Below are 17,899 nucleotides of genomic sequence, written 5' to 3'. Positions count from 1 at the left end.
ATATTCTACAAAAGGTTTCCAATCCTCAAAGAATGTTTTGTCACATTTGTTCCCTGCCACTTTCCTTCTTGCAAACATTCCCATCTGCTGGGGAAGAAGGTTTTCTGCACAGGAGCTATCAATGAACTGTAAAGACGCAAACTTGACTTGCTGGTGGACAGCTGAGGGATCGTCCGCACTTCCGCTTTTCCCACCACTCCCACCCCCCCCAACCCGGGAAAACTTGCTCTTTACTGCTCAGTTGGAACAAATGTCCATTGGGTTTTCCTCAGATTGACGTTTGTGCCGATTTAGCAGTAAGGAGAAGGAAATGGAAAACTGCTCAGACTTGTTCCTAGAAAACACGAAAGAAGCAGAAAACCTCTCGGACCCGTGCTTTGTAGGCATGGGGCAAGTGTGGGCAAGCCCTGAATTCTGCCTGAATGTGGGGGGGTGGAGGTCCCTGTGGGCCAAATTTGTGGGGGTGGCTGACAGTGCTGTGAGAGTGGGTGGGTGGAAACTAAGGTTCTCCCTACCTGAGTTCATCCAGCCACAGCTACTGTCCTTCTGTTCTGCAAATGCCAATTTCCACCTGGTGGGCCTTCAAGTCCTGGAGTAACCACAGGAAAGAACAAGAACTTTATTTGTTTATTTAAAGGTGGTTTCAGGTGATAAAAGACACGGGCGGCAGGAGACTCACGTTGCAGCGTCCATGCCCCCCTCCCCCCGCCTTTATAGGCAACTGGCAGGACCCAGGTTGGGTGTTGTCACAAGTCACACCTAGTTTTATCCTCCACATATCTGACATTGAGGCAGAAAGAACGGCTGCAGGAGGCTGAAGGCTCCGGACCTCTCAGCCGGTGGCGGTGGAGGCGGTCAGGAAGCTGGGCTAGGGCCTGGGAGAGACCAGGATTCAAAACCCCCCTCAGCCTTGTAGCCCCCTGGGCGATCTTGGGCCAGCCACGTTCCCTGCGTCAGAGTGTGTCTGTAAGGCCAAAAGGAGAGGAGGGAGGTGTGGGGTCATCACCTTGCGCTTCTTAAAGAAAAGACAGGGTGTAAAGGCAATAATAACATGGAAATTTGCTGCTGCCCACCCCTCCCTTGCCTGCTCGCTGCTGCCCACCCGCTCTCCCTCCTTGTACCTTTGCCTGGGGCCTCCTCCTCCTCCGTCTTGGAAGAATCTGTGCCCGCCTGCACAGCCTCCTCCACCAGCACCACAAATATGCCGCGAGTGGAGACGTGCAGGTCAAGGAAGTTTTCCTTCTGTTTTTTGGCCCCGTTCTCTGGTGTGGCCAGAGCACAGGAGCCAAAACAAGACACCCAGGACTGGAATTGGAAGCCAGTGAGGCTCCTGTCAGCCTGGGATGCCCCGCTTAACACGGGACAGTTGCATGGTATGAATTCGGGTTTTTCATGGATTGCTGTCTGTTCCGATTTAGAGCTAAAGAGTGGGTTTTCTCTGGGAAAGGAGCGGGGCCTGTGCTTGTTCTTAACGAGGTCTTTAATTATTGGATTTGTATCTGGCACTTCCTCTGGAAAGAGGCCAGGGTGGCAAGAGACAGAGATCAAGCAGAGCGAAAGCTCCAGGAGCCGCTTGGGTCTGGAGGCACATTCTCAGAAACAGGCAGGCAAGGCCATCGATTTCCACATTTGGTTTTGGGTTTTTTTAATAAATTTTTATTAGGATTTTCTCATTTTTTAAGACAAACACACAAAACATAAACATACATGTCAACACTACACACAAAAAACACATATAATTTTAAAACCTTATTTTCTTAACCACTTTCCTGGACTTCCCCCACCTCCCCTTCTTGCATTCCCATTCCAAAGTTTAGCCCAGCAAGTTCTTTATACCCCAATTAAACCCTTGTTAATATTTTACTTAATTCGTCTTAATTAGCCAATTTCAAACTTCTAAGTTTCATTTTAATACTCAACCTTAACCCCTTTTTCTAAGATCGATCCACCTTCCCTTTCACGAAATTCCCAATTAGTAAAATAATTACAAAAAATCTTAACAAATAAAAAACATATAATTATAACCCTTTAGATTCTAAAGTTCTTCCCCCCCCCCTTCCCCCGGTTTCGATCCCCAAAAATTGTCCTTCAATCTATCAGTTCTCAGCCTGGATCTATCACATCCGAGGCCCTTAAATCTCTCTCAGTCCCTTTCAGCCGGTTTTGTTGACAGTCCTTTATGTTGAACATCAGATCTCGGAGCATCTTTGACCCACTAGGGTCTGTGTTTTTTCCAACCAGTCCTCCATATTTAAGGAAAGAGTCCGGATCCTGCTTTTTGTTCTTTCTCAGCCCAAATTTCCCAAATGTCCCAAACTTTCCAGTCTTTACCTTGATCAAATTTGTAATCCATAAGTCTTCCGGACTCCCCATAGGGAGAAATCCCCAATCTTCACTCTCCATTTCAAGCCAAGTTTCTGACTTCCAAATTTTATCTTCTTTGTGTGCTAGCTTAACAGGCCTCTGGTTGTTCTTTTTCAGTTGCATCCTTTCTGCTCCTCCTTCACATTCCTTTGAAACAGCACATATGTCTTGCTTTCCAGCTGTAGATTCTTCTTGAGTCGAGTCCACTACTTCAGCAGATGTGTTTATTTTAGAGCTCAAAGATATGAGATTCATAGACATAACATCACTCTGCTCTTGCAATTTTCCCAGAAACTCAAACACCCTGTCCAGCTCTGCTTGTAATTTTCCATCCGCAGCCATTGTAATGTCCCAAGTCCCCTCTAGAGGGATTTTGGTTACTAAGTATTCTTTCTCCAACAATCAGGTTATTTTGTTGTTATTGCCTCTCTAATTTTAAAAGCTTACAGTCCAATATAACAAAAGTAACCGACACAAGTAGCAGAAACAGAATTTCCTGACTTTGACAGCTCAGTTGACAGCTGTCAAACTCTGTAGATATCTTCACAGGCTCCCTCACGGGTCGCTCCCGGATCCGGGGGGGGGGGGTTACACTTCCTTCTAACAATCAGTTCTAATCCTCCAGTAATAAACTTATCGATCCAAGTCGTGAAATTAAGAATTTTATCCCGAAGAGAAAAAGACAGTCTCCCAATCTTAGTTTTTTAATCCTTGCTTTAAGATGTCTGCAAGGGGGGGCAGACGGACTTCCTTTTGGCACTTCCCCCGGTCGTACCGAATTCAAAGAAAGTTTTTAATTCCAAATTCCGTATTACTCACGGGTTGTCACTTTTGGAGTCCAAATAATCAAGGAAAGAAGTCAGTGCTCTCCAGCTATGGCTTGTGGCTTCACTCCATGGAAGAAGCGGTCTACTCACAGCACCACGCCGCTCTCCGCCACCCGCTCCGAAGCCTTGAAAAAAAAAAGGCTTCTTTGCAGGTCGGAGGGGGCGCAAATGGTGCCCGCCGAGTCACCAAGTCCACAGGCATCCGCGCCTGTGGTTTCTAAGGGTCCCCGCGTCGCCGCCGCGGCAGGACCCCTCTTCCACTGAGCCGATTCCCTCCGGAGCTTGGAGGGAATCCGCCATTTGCTGTTCGCGCTAACCCGGAAGTCCCCCATCGATTTCCACATTTGGTCTCCACAGGATATGTGACCAGAGTGTTCAGTTTCCCCCGACAGACTTTAAACAGTAGCTCCATAGCTTCTTTTAGCTTGACAGTTGGAATAACAGAATTTTAGGATTGGAAGAGATCTAGGAGGTCAGCTAGTGAAACCCTACAGTGGGAGACCTGCCATTCATGTGTCCTGCAGCTGTCGCTTGTCCCTGACAAGCCCCTTCTTTGCTTGATATCCCTCCAGTGACTGGGAGCCCACCATCACCACCTGAGGCACTCGATATTCCCCTGCCAAGCAGCTCATGCCATTGGGAAGCTCCTGCTCTTGCTCAGCCAGAACCTGCCATTTCCCTGCCAATTCCACCCACTGGTACTAGTCCTGCTCTTCTGGAATGGCAGAAAACATGAGTCTGCGCCATCTTTTCCATGGCACCCCTGTAAGCATTACGAGACTGCTGTCACCATGAGTCCCTTTCACCTTCCCTTTGCCAGGGGCCAACCTAACCAGTTCTTTCAGTCAATCCCTGTAGAATCATAAATTCATAGGGTTGGAAGGGATCCTGAGGGTCATCCAGTCCACCCCCTGCGACGCAGGAATCCTTTGCCCAACGTGGGGCTCAAACCCACAACCCTGAGGTGAAGATTCTCATGCACTACCGACTGAGCCATGGTCTTTGTTTCCATCCTGGTCACCTTCAACTTTGTCCTTCTTAAAAGGTGGCACCCAGAACCAGACACAGCCTGACAAGCATAGAATAGAGTGGATCTATTGCTTCTTGCCGTCTGGACTTGTTATGATATTGTGTGTGCCTGTTTATGTCGCCTTTGATTGTGTTAGCTTTTTACGCAGCTGCTTCACATTGCTGGCTTAGAGTTAGCTTGTGAGAAGCCAATGAGACACCTTGATCCCTTTCACCTGTTCTGCCGCCAAGCCAGGTCTACCCTCCATCCCATACTTGTGTCCTTGATTCAGAAGCGCTAGTGCTTCTGTATGTGGAGGCAGAGCCAAGCCATCTTGGCTAGTAGCCATTGATAACCCTCTCCTTCATGAATTTGCCCTGTCCTCTTTTAAAGCCATCCAAGTGGGCGGCCAACCCAGCCTCCTGTGGGAGGGAGTTCCACAGTTTAACTCCGTGCTGTGTAAATAGAAATATAAAAAAATTATCTGTGTTAAATCTTCCAACATTCAGCTTCTTTTGATGTCCCCAGGTTCAAGCATAAGAGAGGTGGAGAAAAACTTTCCTCTGTCCAATTTCTCCATGCCACGCATGATTCGTACAAACTTCTATTATGTTGCCTCTTACTCAACTTTTCTAAACTAAAAAGTCCCTTTCTTCACAGGGACTTTTCACTCCATCCCTTTTACTGTTTCAGTTGCCTTTGTCTGAACCTTTTCCAAATCTACCATATCACATTTGAGGTGATAAGAACTGTACACAGTAATCCAAAAGGGGTCAAATAATAAAAGAATTGGAGACTTGGATGGGACCCCGGGACTCGTTTAGTCCAACCGTCTGCAAGGCAGGAATCACAATGAACGCGTCCATGACAGATGGCCATCCAACCTCTGCTTAAAAGCCTCTGAAGAAGGGGAGTCCACACCTCCCAATGGAGCCCGTTCCACAGCTGATGAGCTCTTACCAACAGATAGTTCTTCCTAATGTTTGGTTGTAATCTCGTTTTTTGTAACTTTAATCCATTGATTTGGGTCCTCCCCTCTGCAGCAGAAAACGAGCTTTAGGTATTTGAAGATGGCTATCATATCTGCTCCCAATCTCCTCTTTTCCAGACTAAACATTCACAACTTGTCTCCTCCTTCTGTAGGGAGTAGCAGGAATCATCCTATGGGCTGTGCCTTCCAAAGGCTGCTTGGAGTGTCCTGGAGTCTGCTTCTGTTCTTCTTGAGTCTTCCCCTCTTGTTTATTGGAGCTTATTTTGAAATTGCTAGGATAAGTTACAAAGGCCGGAAACTTATGGTTTGAGTACTTCCTACTCCTTCCTCCCAGCTTGTCATCTCTAGGCTGCAAATCCCTTTCTCTACTGTCATCTCCATGGAAGGTAGCAAGGGCATTAGCATACTCATCCACGGTCAGTAGCCTTGGATCTGATGGGGTTAGATTAAGAATGGAAAAAGACTCCTTCAAATCCATCTCCTCCTGTCTCTTTCTCCTCTGGGGGATGACAATAATCGTTCTGCACACTGTAGCTTTCACAGCCACCTTCGTGTCTTCTGAGGTTGGCAACTGCTGTCCTAGCTCCTCTGGCCCAGAATCAGTGTCCAAGGTGAGAGCATAGAGGCGATTTTGCAACTCTAAGACCAAGTGTGGTTTGTGACTGTCCTACTTCTGTGCATCACATTCCTCCAGGGGTTAGACTCTTGCAATGGACAATCTTTTCCCACTTGGGGACACTGCATCTCTCTTGGTGCTCAATCTCAGTCAACTCAGATCTATCAAGTAACTCTGCATGTTGTCCTGTCGCTTGAGGTGTGGCTGGGCAGGCCTCAAGTTGCTGCAACTTCTCATCCTGCAAGACAACCCGCTTGCACTTGCTACAAGTGTACTGTTGCTTGTTCTCTGGCAGAATGGCAAACATGGCACAGGTGTAACAGGTTACTGCAGCAGCTCCCTCGCCCTCCATATCAAGAGACAGAACTCTGGGCCTCCCCCTTAAACTCCCCTGCTAAATGCCCTTGCAAACACCCCTGTTTGAGAGGTCTGGTCCCAAGCTCTGGTCCCAAGCTCCTAGGATCTGCACTGGGCTAACTTTGACTGCTGCTGGTCAGCCTCCCTCCCTTGAGGCATAGTACACAAGAAGAGACCTCAAATGAGCCCACAGAGACATCTAGTTCTTCCACCAGTGAGCAGCCATCCACAAATAAGATGTCTTCTCAGTCAACATTGTCTGTCCCTTCCAGTAAGCTCACTACAGAGACTCCAAACACAACTGTTGAGACTGTGGGAAATTGCAGTTAAATATAACAAGCAAGCCTGGGCTACCTAATATTTAATACGACCACGGAATTGTATCCTTAGACTCGTTTGGGTCATGCCCCATCCTCCGGAGAAGGAGGATATGAAGCTTCTTTCTTCACTCGGTCTACTATGTGAGCTCAGGAACAAATGGAGGTCTGGCCTGGTGCTCCAGGCTCACACTGCGTCCTTATAAACATTTTTCTACATAGTGTAACTCAAGATGTTCTTCCTGTGTTTACTTGTTCCTCCTTGGCTGAAGGCGTGAAGATGACCTTTGAAGTATTTCTAGGAAAGCTGTTTTAAACTTACTGTGGTCTGTTTATTACAAAAGGGGTAGAAATGGCGCAGTGCTATAAGCAAACTAAATGAAAATAAAAAAATTCCTTCCAGTAGCACCTTAAAGACCAACTAAGTTAGTTCTTGGTATGAGCTTTCGTGTGCATGCACACTTCTTCAGATACCAAGAACTTCTTCAGTTGGTCTTTAAGGTGCTACTGGAAGGAATTTTTTTATTTTGACTATGGCAGACCAACACGGCTACCTATCTACTACTCAAACTAAATGAGATACTGAAGTGGTATAGAAGCCTATATTCCGCTGCATGATTCTATGTTTTAAACTATGCTGGGGGCTATATCTTACTGGGGAGTGTGTTGAGGCCTGCATGTTAGATACACTGATTTAGGCAATTCATTTATTAATTAATCTACAAAGAGAAGTAATTGATGGAACTTTTTTACATCCACAGAGGCAGTGGTTTCAGTCTCCAGTCACTTGACTCCAACCACAAGTAATACGACAACTAGCTCTCCATCTGCGACTACTTTTACATCCAGTAATCAGTCTTCTGACACAACTACACCGACCCTATCCTCAATTACCAACACACCCACTGACCATTTCTCGCATGCTACACCAAAAGATACTTCAACTGAGTCCCCATTGGTGCCTAGTTCTTCCACCATTGAGCAACCATCCACAAAGGAGTTTTCACAGTCAAGCATGTCAGTCTCCTCCAGCGACTTGAAGACAGAAACTCCAAAAACAACGAATAGTACGACAACGGGTTCTTCACCTACGACTCCTTTTACATCCATTCATCAGCCTTCTCTAACAACTACACTCACGCTATCCTCAAGTAACAACATACAGACTGACCATTTCTCGCATACTAAACCAATTGAGACTTCAATTGAGCCAACAGTGAAGTCTAGTTCTTCCACCACTGAACAACCATCCACAACAGAGGTGTCTTCTCAGTCCACACTCACTACCTCCTCCAGGGAGCATAGTACTGAAATGAGAGTTACAACAAGTGAGATTACAACACCTACTCCCTCCAAGACGGCTTCTACACCCAGTCCTGAGCCTACTGAGACCACTGCACCCAGCCTATCCACACCCGCTGAACACCTGAAGCCGACTACACCACACGGGACCTCATCTGAGTACACAGTGAAGTCTAGTTCTTCCACCACTGAACAACCATCCACAACAGAGGTGTCTTCTCAGTCCACATTCACTACCTCCTCCAGGGAGCATAGTACTGAAACTACAACAAGTGAGATTACAACACCTACTCCCTCCAAGACGGCTTCTACACCCAGTCCTGAGCCTACTGAGACCACTGCACCCAGCCTATCCACACCCGCTGAACACCTGAAGCCGACTACACCACACGGGACCTCATCTGAGTACACAGTGAAGTCTAGTTCTTCCACCACTGAACAACCATCCACAACAGAGGTGTCTTCTCAGTCCACATTCACTACCTCCTCCAGGGAGCATAGTACTGAAACTACAACAAGTGAGATTACAACACCTACTCCCTCCAAGACGGCTTCTACACCCAGTCCTGAGCCTACTGAGACCACTGCACCCAGCCTATCAACAAGCATAAACACACACGCTGAACACCTGAAGCCGACTACACCACAAGGGACCTCATCTGAGTACACAGTGATGTCTAGTTCCTCCACCACTGAACAACCATCCACAACAGAGGTGTCTTCTCAGTCCACATTCACTACCTCCTCCAGGGAGCATAGTACTGAAACTACAGTTACAACAAGTGAGATTACAACACCTACTCCCCCGAAGACCGCTTCTACACCCAGTCCTGAGCCTACTGAGACCACTGCACCCAGCATATCAACAAGCATAAACACACCCGATGAACACCTGAAGCCGACTACACCACACGGGACCTCATCTGAGTACACAGTGAAGTCGAGTTCTTCCACCACTGAACAACCATCCACAACAGAGGTGTCTTCTCAGTCCACATTCACTACCTCCTCCAGGGAGCATAGTACTGAAACTCCAGAAACAACAAGTGAGATTACAACACCTACTCCCTCCAAGACCGCTTCTACACCCAGTCCTGAGCCTACTGAGACCACTGAACCTAGCCTATCCACACCCGCTGAACACCTGAAGCCGACTACACCACAAGGGACCTCATCTGAGTACACAGTGAAGTCTAGTTCTTCCACCACTGAACAACCATCCACAACAGAAGTGTCTTCTCAGTCCACATTCACTACCTTTTCGAGGGAGCATAGTACTGAAACTACAGTTACAACAAGTGAGATTACAATACCTACTCCCTCGAAGACCGCTTCTACACCCAGTCCTGAGCCTACTGAGACCACTGCACCCAGCCTATCAACAAGCATAAACACACCCGCTGAACACCTGAAGCCGACTACACCCCACGGGACCTCATCTGAGTACACAGTGATGTCTAGTTCTTCCACCACTGAACAACCATCCACAACAGAGGTGTCTTCTCAGTCCACATTCACTACCTCCTCCAGGGAGCATAGTACTGAAACTACAGTTACAACAAGTGAGATTACAACACCTACTCCCTCCAAGACCCCTTCTACACCCATTCCTGAGCCTACTGAGACAACTGCACCCAGCCTGTCCACAAGAACAAACACACCCGCAGAACACCTGAAGCCGACTACACCACACAGGACCTCATCTGAGTACACAGTGAAGTCTAGTTCTTCCACCACTGAACAACCATCCACAACAGATGTGTCTTCTCAGTCCACATTCACTACTTCCTCCAGGGAGCATAGTACTGAAGCTCCAGTAACAACTAGTGAGACTACAACACCAACCCCATCCAAGACCGCTTCTACACCGAGTCCTGAGCCTACTGAGACAACTGCACCCAGCCTATCAACAAGCATAAACACACCCTCTGACCACCTGAAGCCGACTACACCACACGGGACCTCATCTGAGTACACAGTGATGTCTAGTTCTTCCACCACTGAACAACCATCCACAACAGAGGTGTCTTCTCAGTCCAAATTCACTACCTCCTCCAGGGAGCATAGTACTGAAGCTCCAGAAACAACAAGTGAGATTACAACACCTACTCCCTCCAAGACCGCTTCTACACCCAGTCCTGAGCCTACTGAGACTACTGCACCTAGCCTATCCACACCCGCTGAACACCTGAAGCCGACTACACCACACGGGACCTCATCTGAGTACACAGTGAAGTCTAGTTCTTCCACCACTGAACAACCATCCACAACAGAAGTGTCTTCTCAGTCCACATTCACTACCTCCTCCGGGGAGCATAGTACTGAAACTACAGTTACAACAAGTGAGATTACAACACCTACTCCCTCGAAGACCGCTTCTACACCCAGTCCTGAGCCTACTGAGACCACTGCACCCAGCCTATCAACAAGCGTAAACACACCCGCTGAACACCTGAAGCCGACTACACCACACGGGACCTCATCTGAGTACACAGTGAAGTCTAGTTCTTCCACCACTGAACAACCATCCACAACAGAGGTGTCTTCTCAGTCCACATTCACTACCTCCTCCAGGGAGCATAGTACTGAAACTCCAGAAACAACAAGTGAGATTACAACACCTACTCCCTCGAAGACCGCTTCTACACCCAGTCCTGAGCCTACTGAGACCACTGCACCCAGCCTATCAACAAGCATAAACACACCCGCTGAACACCTGAAGCCGACTACACCCCACGGGACCTCATCTGAGTACACAGTGATGTCTAGTTCTTCCACCACTGAACAACCATCCACAACAGAGGTGTCTTCTCAGTCCACATTCACTACCTCCTCCAGGGAGCATAGTACTGAAACTACAGTTACAACAAGTGAGATTACAACACCTACTCCCTCCAAGACCCCTTCTACACCCATTCCTGAGCCTACTGAGACAACTGCACCCAGCCTGTCCACAAGCATAAACACACCCGCAGAACACCTGAAGCGGACTACACCACAAGGGACCTCATCTGAGTACACAGTGATGCCTAGTTCCTCCACCACTGAACAACCATCCACAACAGAGGTGTCTTCTCAGTCCACATTCACTACCTCCTCCGGGGAGCATAGTACTGAAACTACAGTTACAACAAGTGAGATTACAACACCTACTCCCTCGAAGACCGCTTCTACACCCAGTCCTGAGCCTACTGAGACCACTGCACCCAGCCTATCAACAAGCATAAACACACCCGCAGAACACCTGAAGCCGACTACACCACACAGGACCTCATCTGAGTACACAGTGATGTCTAGTTCTTCCACCACTGAACAACCATCCACAACAGAGGTGTCTTCTCAGTCCAAATTCACTACCTCCTCCAGGGAGCATAGTACTGAAGCTCCAGAAACAACAAGTGAGATTACAACACCTACTCCCTCCAAGACCGCTTCTACACCCAGTCCTGAGCCTACTGAGACTACTGCACCTAGCCTATCCACACCCGCTGAACACCTGAAGCCGACTACACCACACGGGACCTCATCTGAGTACACAGTGAAGTCTAGTTCTTCCACCACTGAACAACCATCCACAACAGAAGTGTCTTCTCAGTCCACATTCACTACCTCCTCCAGGGAGCATAGTACTGAAACTACAGTTACAACAAGTGAGATTACAACACCTACTCCCTCGAAGACCGCTTCTACACCCAGTCCTGAGCCTACTGAGACCACTGCACCCAGCCTATCAACAAGCATAAACACACCCGCTGAACACCTGAAGCCGACTACACCACACGGGACCTCATCTGAGTACACAGTGAAGTCTAGTTCTTCCACCACTGAACAACCATCCACAACAGAGGTGTCTTCTCAGTCCACATTCACTACCTCCTCCAGGGAGCATAGTACTGAAACTCCAGAAACAACAAGTGAGATTACAACACCTACTCCCTCCAAGACGGCTTCTACACCCAATCCTGAGCCTACTGAGACCACTGCACCCAGCATATCAACAAGCATAAACACACCCGCTGAACACCTGAAGCGGACTACACCACAAGGGACCTCATCTGAGTACACAGTGATGCCTAGTTCCTCCACCACTGAACAACCATCCACAACAGAGGTGTCTTCTCAGTCCACATTCACTACCTCCTCCAGGGAGCATAGTACTGAAGCTCCAGAAACAACTAGTGAGACTACAACACCAACCCCATCCAAGACCGCTTCTACACCCAGTCCTGAGCCTACTGAGACCACTGCACCCAGCATATCAACAAGCATAAACACACCCGCAGAACACCTGAAGCGGACTACACCACAAGGGACCTCATCTGAGTACACAGTGATGCCTAGTTCCTCCACCACTGAACAACCATCCACAACAGAGGTGTCTTCTCAGTCCACATTCACTACCTCCTCCGGGGAGCATAGTACTGAAACTACAGTTACAACAAGTGAGATTACAACACCTACTCCCTCGAAGACCGCTTCTACACCCAGTCCTGAGCCTACTGAGACCACTGCACCCAGCCTATCAACAAGCATAAACACACCCGCAGAACACCTGAAGCCGACTACACCATACGGGACCTCATCTGAGTACACAGTGATGCCTAGTTCCTCCACAACTGAACAACCATCCACAACAGAGGTGTCTTCTCAGTCCACATTCACTACCTCCTCCAGGGAGCATAGTACTGAAGCTCCAGTAACAACTAGTGAGACTACAACACCAACCCCATCCAAGACCGCTTCTACACCGAGTCCTGAGCCTACTGATACAACTGCACCTAGCCTATCCACACCCGCTGAACACCTGAAGCCGACTACACCACAAGGGACCTCATCTGAGTACACAGTGATGCTTAGTTCCTCCACCACTGAACAACCATCCACAACAGAGGTGTCTTCTCAGTCCACATTCACTACCTCATCCAGGGAGCATAGTACTGAAACTACAGTTACAACAAGTGAGATTACAACACCTACTCCCTCCCAGACCGCTTCTACACTCAGTCCTGAGCCTTCTGAGACAACTGCACCCAGCATATCAACAAGCGTAAACACACCCGCAGAACACCTGAAGCCGACTACACCACACGGGACCTCATTTGAGTACACAGTGAAGTCTAGTTCTTCCACCACTGAACAACCATCCACAACAGAAGTGTCTTCTCAGTCCACATTCACTACCTCCTCGAGGGAGCATAGTACTGAAACTACAGTTACAACAAGTGAGATTACAATACCTACTCCCTCGAAGACCGCTTCTACACCCAGTCCTGAGCCTACTGAGACCACTGCACCCAGCCTATCAACAAGCATAAACACACCCGCTGAACACCTGAAGCCGACTACACCCCACGGGACCTCATCTGAGTACACAGTGAAGTCTAGTTCTTCCACCACTGAACAACCATCCACAACAGAGGTGTCTTCTCAGTCCACATTCACTACCTCCTCCAGGGAGCATAGTACTGAAACTACAGTTACAACAAGTGAGATTACAACACCTACTCCCTCCAAGACCCCTTCTACACCCATTCCTGAGCCTACTGAGACAACTGCACCCAGCCTGTCCACAAGAACAAACACACCCGCAGAACACCTGAAGCCGACTACACCACACAGGACCTCATCTGAGTACACAGTGAAGTCTAGTTCTTCCACCACTGAACAACCATCCACAACAGAAGTGTCTTCTCAGTCCACATTCACTACCTCCTCCAGGGAGCATAGTACTGAAGCTCCAGTAACAACTAGTGAGACTACAACACCAACCCCATCCAAGACCGCTTCTACACCGAGTCCTGAGCCTACTGAGACAACTGCACCCAGCCTATCAACAAGCATAAACACACCCTCTGACCACCTGAAGCCGACTACACCACACAGGACCTCATCTGAGTACACAGTGATGTCTAGTTCTTCCACCACTGAACAACCATCCACAACAGAGGTGTCTTCTCAGTCCACATTCACTACCTCCTCCAGGGAGCATAGTACTGAAGCTCCAGAAACAACAAGTGAGATTACAACACCTACTCCCTCCAAGACCGCTTCTACACGCAGTCCTGAGCCTACTGAGACCACTGCACCCAGAATATCAACAAGCATAAACACACCCGCTGAACACCTGAAGCGGACTACACCACAAGGGACCTCATCTGAGTACACAGTGATGCCTAGTTCCTCCACCACTGAACAACCATCCACAACAGAGGTGTCTTCTCAGTCCACATTCACTACCTCTTCCAGGGAGCATAGTACTGAAGCTCCAGAAACAACAAGTGAGATTACAACACCTACTCCCTCCAAGACCGCTTCTACACCCAGTCCTGAGCCTACTGAGACCACTGCACCCAGCATATCAACAAGCATAAACACACCCGCTGAACACCTGAAGCTGACTACACCACACGGGACCTCATCTGAGTACACAGTGAAGTCGAGTTCTTCCACCACTGAACAACCATCCACAACAGAAGTGTCTTCTCAGTCCACATTCACTACCTCCTCCAGGGAGCATAGTACTGAAACTACAGTTACAACAAGTGAGATTACAACACCTACTCCCTCGAAGACCGCTTCTACACCCAGTCCTGAGCCTACTGAGACCACTGCACCCAGCCTATCAACAAGCATAAACACACCCGCTGAACACCTGAAGCCGACTACACCACACGGGACCTCATCTGAGTACACAGTGAAGTCTAGTTCTTCCACCACTGAACAACCATCCACAACAGAGGTGTCTTCTCAGTCCACATTCACTACCTCCTCCAGGGAGCATAGTACTGAAACTCCAGAAACAACAAGTGAGATTACAACACCTACTCCCTCCAAGACGGCTTCTACACCCAATCCTGAGCCTACTGAGACCACTGCACCCAGCATATCAACAAGCATAAACACACCCGCTGAACACCTGAAGCGGACTACACCACAAGGGACCTCATCTGAGTACACAGTGATGCCTAGTTCCTCCACCACTGAACAACCATCCACAACAGAGGTGTCTTCTCAGTCCACATTCACTACCTCCTCCAGGGAGCATAGTACTGAAGCTCCAGAAACAACTAGTGAGACTACAACACCAACCCCATCCAAGACCGCTTCTACACCCAGTCCTGAGCCTACTGAGACCACTGCACCCAGCATATCAACAAGCATAAACACACCCGCAGAACACCTGAAGCGGACTACACCACAAGGGACCTCATCTGAGTACACAGTGATGCCTAGTTCCTCCACCACTGAACAACCATCCACAACAGAGGTGTCTTCTCAGTCCACATTCACTACCTCCTCCGGGGAGCATAGTACTGAAACTACAGTTACAACAAGTGAGATTACAATACCTACTCCCTCGAAGACCGCTTCTACACCCAGTCCTGAGCCTACTGAGACCACTGCACCCAGCATATCAACAAGCATAAACACACCCGCTGAACACCTGAAGTCGACTACACCACAAGGGACCTCATCTGAGTACACAGTGATGCCTAGTTCCTCCACCACTGAACAACCATCCACAACAGAGGTGTCTTCTCAGTCCACATTCACTACCTCCTCCAGGGAGCATAGTACTGAAACTACAGTTACAACAAGTGAGATTACAACACCTACTCCCTCCAAGACCGCTTCTACACCCAGTCCTGAGCCTACTGAGACCACTGCACCCAGCCTATCAACAAGCATAAACACACCCGCAGAACACCTGAAGCCGACTACACCATACGGGACCTCATCTGAGTACACAGTGATGCCTAGTTCCTCCACAACTGAACAACCATCCACAACAGAGGTGTCTTCTCAGTCCACATTCACTACCTCCTCCAGGGAGCATAGTACTGAAGCTCCAGTAACAACTAGTGAGACTACAACACCAACCCCATCCAAGACCGCTTCTACACCGAGTCCTGAGCCTACTGATACAACTGCACCTAGCCTATCCACACCCGCTGAACACCTGAAGCCGACTACACCACAAGGGACCTCATCTGAGTACACAGTGATGCTTAGTTCCTCCACCACTGAACAACCATCCACAACAGAGGTGTCTTCTCAGTCCACATTCACTACCTCATCCAGGGAGCATAGTACTGAAACTACAGTTACAACAAGTGAGATTACAACACCTACTCCCTCCCAGACCGCTTCTACACTCAGTCCTGAGCCTTCTGAGACAACTGCACCCAGCATATCAACAAGCGTAAACACACCCGCAGAACACCTGAAGCCGACTACACCACACGGGACCTCATTTGAGTACACAGTGAAGTCTAGTTCTTCCACCACTGAACAACCATCCACAACAGAAGTGTCTTCTCAGTCCACATTCACTACCTCCTCGAGGGAGCATAGTACTGAAACTACAGTTACAACAAGTGAGATTACAATACCTACTCCCTCGAAGACCGCTTCTACACCCAGTCCTGAGCCTACTGAGACCACTGCACCCAGCCTATCAACAAGCATAAACACACCCGCTGAACACCTGAAGCCGACTACACCCCACGGGACCTCATCTGAGTACACAGTGATGTCTAGTTCTTCCACCACTGAACAACCATCCACAACAGAGGTGTCTTCTCAGTCCACATTCACTACCTCCTCCAGGGAGCATAGTACTGAAACTACAGTTACAACAAGTGAGATTACAACACCTACTCCCTCCAAGACCCCTTCTACACCCATTCCTGAGCCTACTGAGACAACTGCACCCAGCCTGTCCACAAGAACAAACACACCCGCAGAACACCTGAAGCCGACTACACCACACAGGACCTCATCTGAGTACACAGTGAAGTCTAGTTCTTCCACCACTGAACAACCATCCACAACAGAAGTGTCTTCTCAGTCCACATTCACTACCTCCTCCAGGGAGCATAGTACTGAAGCTCCAGTAACAACTAGTGAGACTACAACACCAACCCCATCCAAGACCGCTTCTACACCGAGTCCTGAGCCTACTGAGACAACTGCACCCAGCCTATCAACAAGCATAAACACACCCTCTGACCACCTGAAGCCGACTACACCACACAGGACCTCATCTGAGTACACAGTGATGTCTAGTTCTTCCACCACTGAACAACCATCCACAACAGAGGTGTCTTCTCAGTCCACATTCACTACCTCCTCCAGGGAGCATAGTACTGAAGCTCCAGAAACAACAAGTGAGATTACAACACCTACTCCCTCCAAGACCGCTTCTACACGCAGTCCTGAGCCTACTGAGACCACTGCACCCAGAATATCAACAAGCATAAACACACCCGCTGAACACCTGAAGCGGACTACACCACAAGGGACCTCATCTGAGTACACAGTGATGCCTAGTTCCTCCACCACTGAACAACCATCCACAACAGAGGTGTCTTCTCAGTCCACATTCACTACCTCTTCCAGGGAGCATAGTACTGAAGCTCCAGAAACAACAAGTGAGATTACAACACCTACTCCCTCCAAGACCGCTTCTACACCCAGTCCTGAGCCTACTGAGACCACTGCACCCAGCATATCAACAAGCATAAACACACCCGCTGAACACCTGAAGCTGACTACACCACACGGGACCTCATCTGAGTACACAGTGAAGTCGAGTTCTTCCACCACTGAACAACCATCCACAACAGAAGTGTCTTCTCAGTCCACATTCACTACCTCCTCCAGGGAGCATAGTACTGAAACTACAGTTACAACAAGTGAGATTACAACACCTACTCCCTCGAAGACCGCTTCTACACCCAGTCCTGAGCCTACTGAGACCACTGCACCCAGCCTATCAACAAGCATAAACACACCCGCTGAACACCTGAAGCCGACTACACCACACGGGACCTCATCTGAGTACACAGTGAAGTCTAGTTCTTCCACCACTGAACAACCATCCACAACAGAGGTGTCTTCTCAGTCCACATTCACTACCTCCTCCAGGGAGCATAGTACTGAAACTCCAGAAACAACAAGTGAGATTACAACACCTACTCCCTCCAAGACGGCTTCTACACCCAATCCTGAGCCTACTGAGACCACTGCACCCAGCATATCAACAAGCATAAACACACCCGCTGAACACCTGAAGCGGACTACACCACAAGGGACCTCATCTGAGTACACAGT

The 17,899-nt window shown here is 48.6% G+C and overlaps 1 protein-coding gene and 2 long non-coding RNA genes across 4 annotated transcripts in view; 1 reads left to right on the top strand and 2 right to left on the bottom strand.

Annotated features, from left to right (window-relative positions):
* Window positions 1–17,899, bottom strand: part of LOC308572682 — a 39,574-nt gene that overhangs the window by 2,394 nt on the left and 19,281 nt on the right. Inside the window, exon 1 of one of the 2 annotated variants that reach the window (XR_014001835.1) lies at window positions 516–1,075. The exons of the other annotated variant lie outside the window; for it this stretch is intronic. This is a non-coding gene — a long non-coding RNA (uncharacterized lncRNA). Of the gene's footprint in view, window positions 1–515; window positions 1,076–17,899 lie in introns of those variants that run through there. 2 annotated transcript variants of the gene reach the window in all.
* The window catches only part of LOC308572652 (uncharacterized protein), a 33,829-nt gene continuing 22,099 nt past the window's right edge, over window positions 6,170–17,899 (top strand). The window contains exon 1 of the mRNA XM_081168911.1: window positions 6,170–6,435. Within this exon, the coding sequence (XP_081025037.1) occupies window positions 6,402–6,435 (34 nt within the window). The 5' untranslated portion in view covers window positions 6,170–6,401. The remainder of the gene's footprint in view (window positions 6,436–17,899) is intronic.
* On the bottom strand, window positions 10,592–11,122 carry LOC308571583. The gene is made up of 2 exons (XR_014001537.1): window positions 11,054–11,122; window positions 10,592–10,789 (listed from the first exon to the last, which is right to left on the bottom strand). It is a non-coding gene; the product is annotated as an uncharacterized lncRNA (long non-coding RNA).

Source organism: Podarcis bocagei, assembly GCF_964188305.1.
Source record: "Podarcis bocagei genome assembly, chromosome: 13".
Lineage (NCBI taxonomy): Eukaryota > Metazoa > Chordata > Lepidosauria > Squamata > Lacertidae > Podarcis > Podarcis bocagei.
This window is presented reverse-complemented; position numbering and strand designations above follow the sequence as displayed.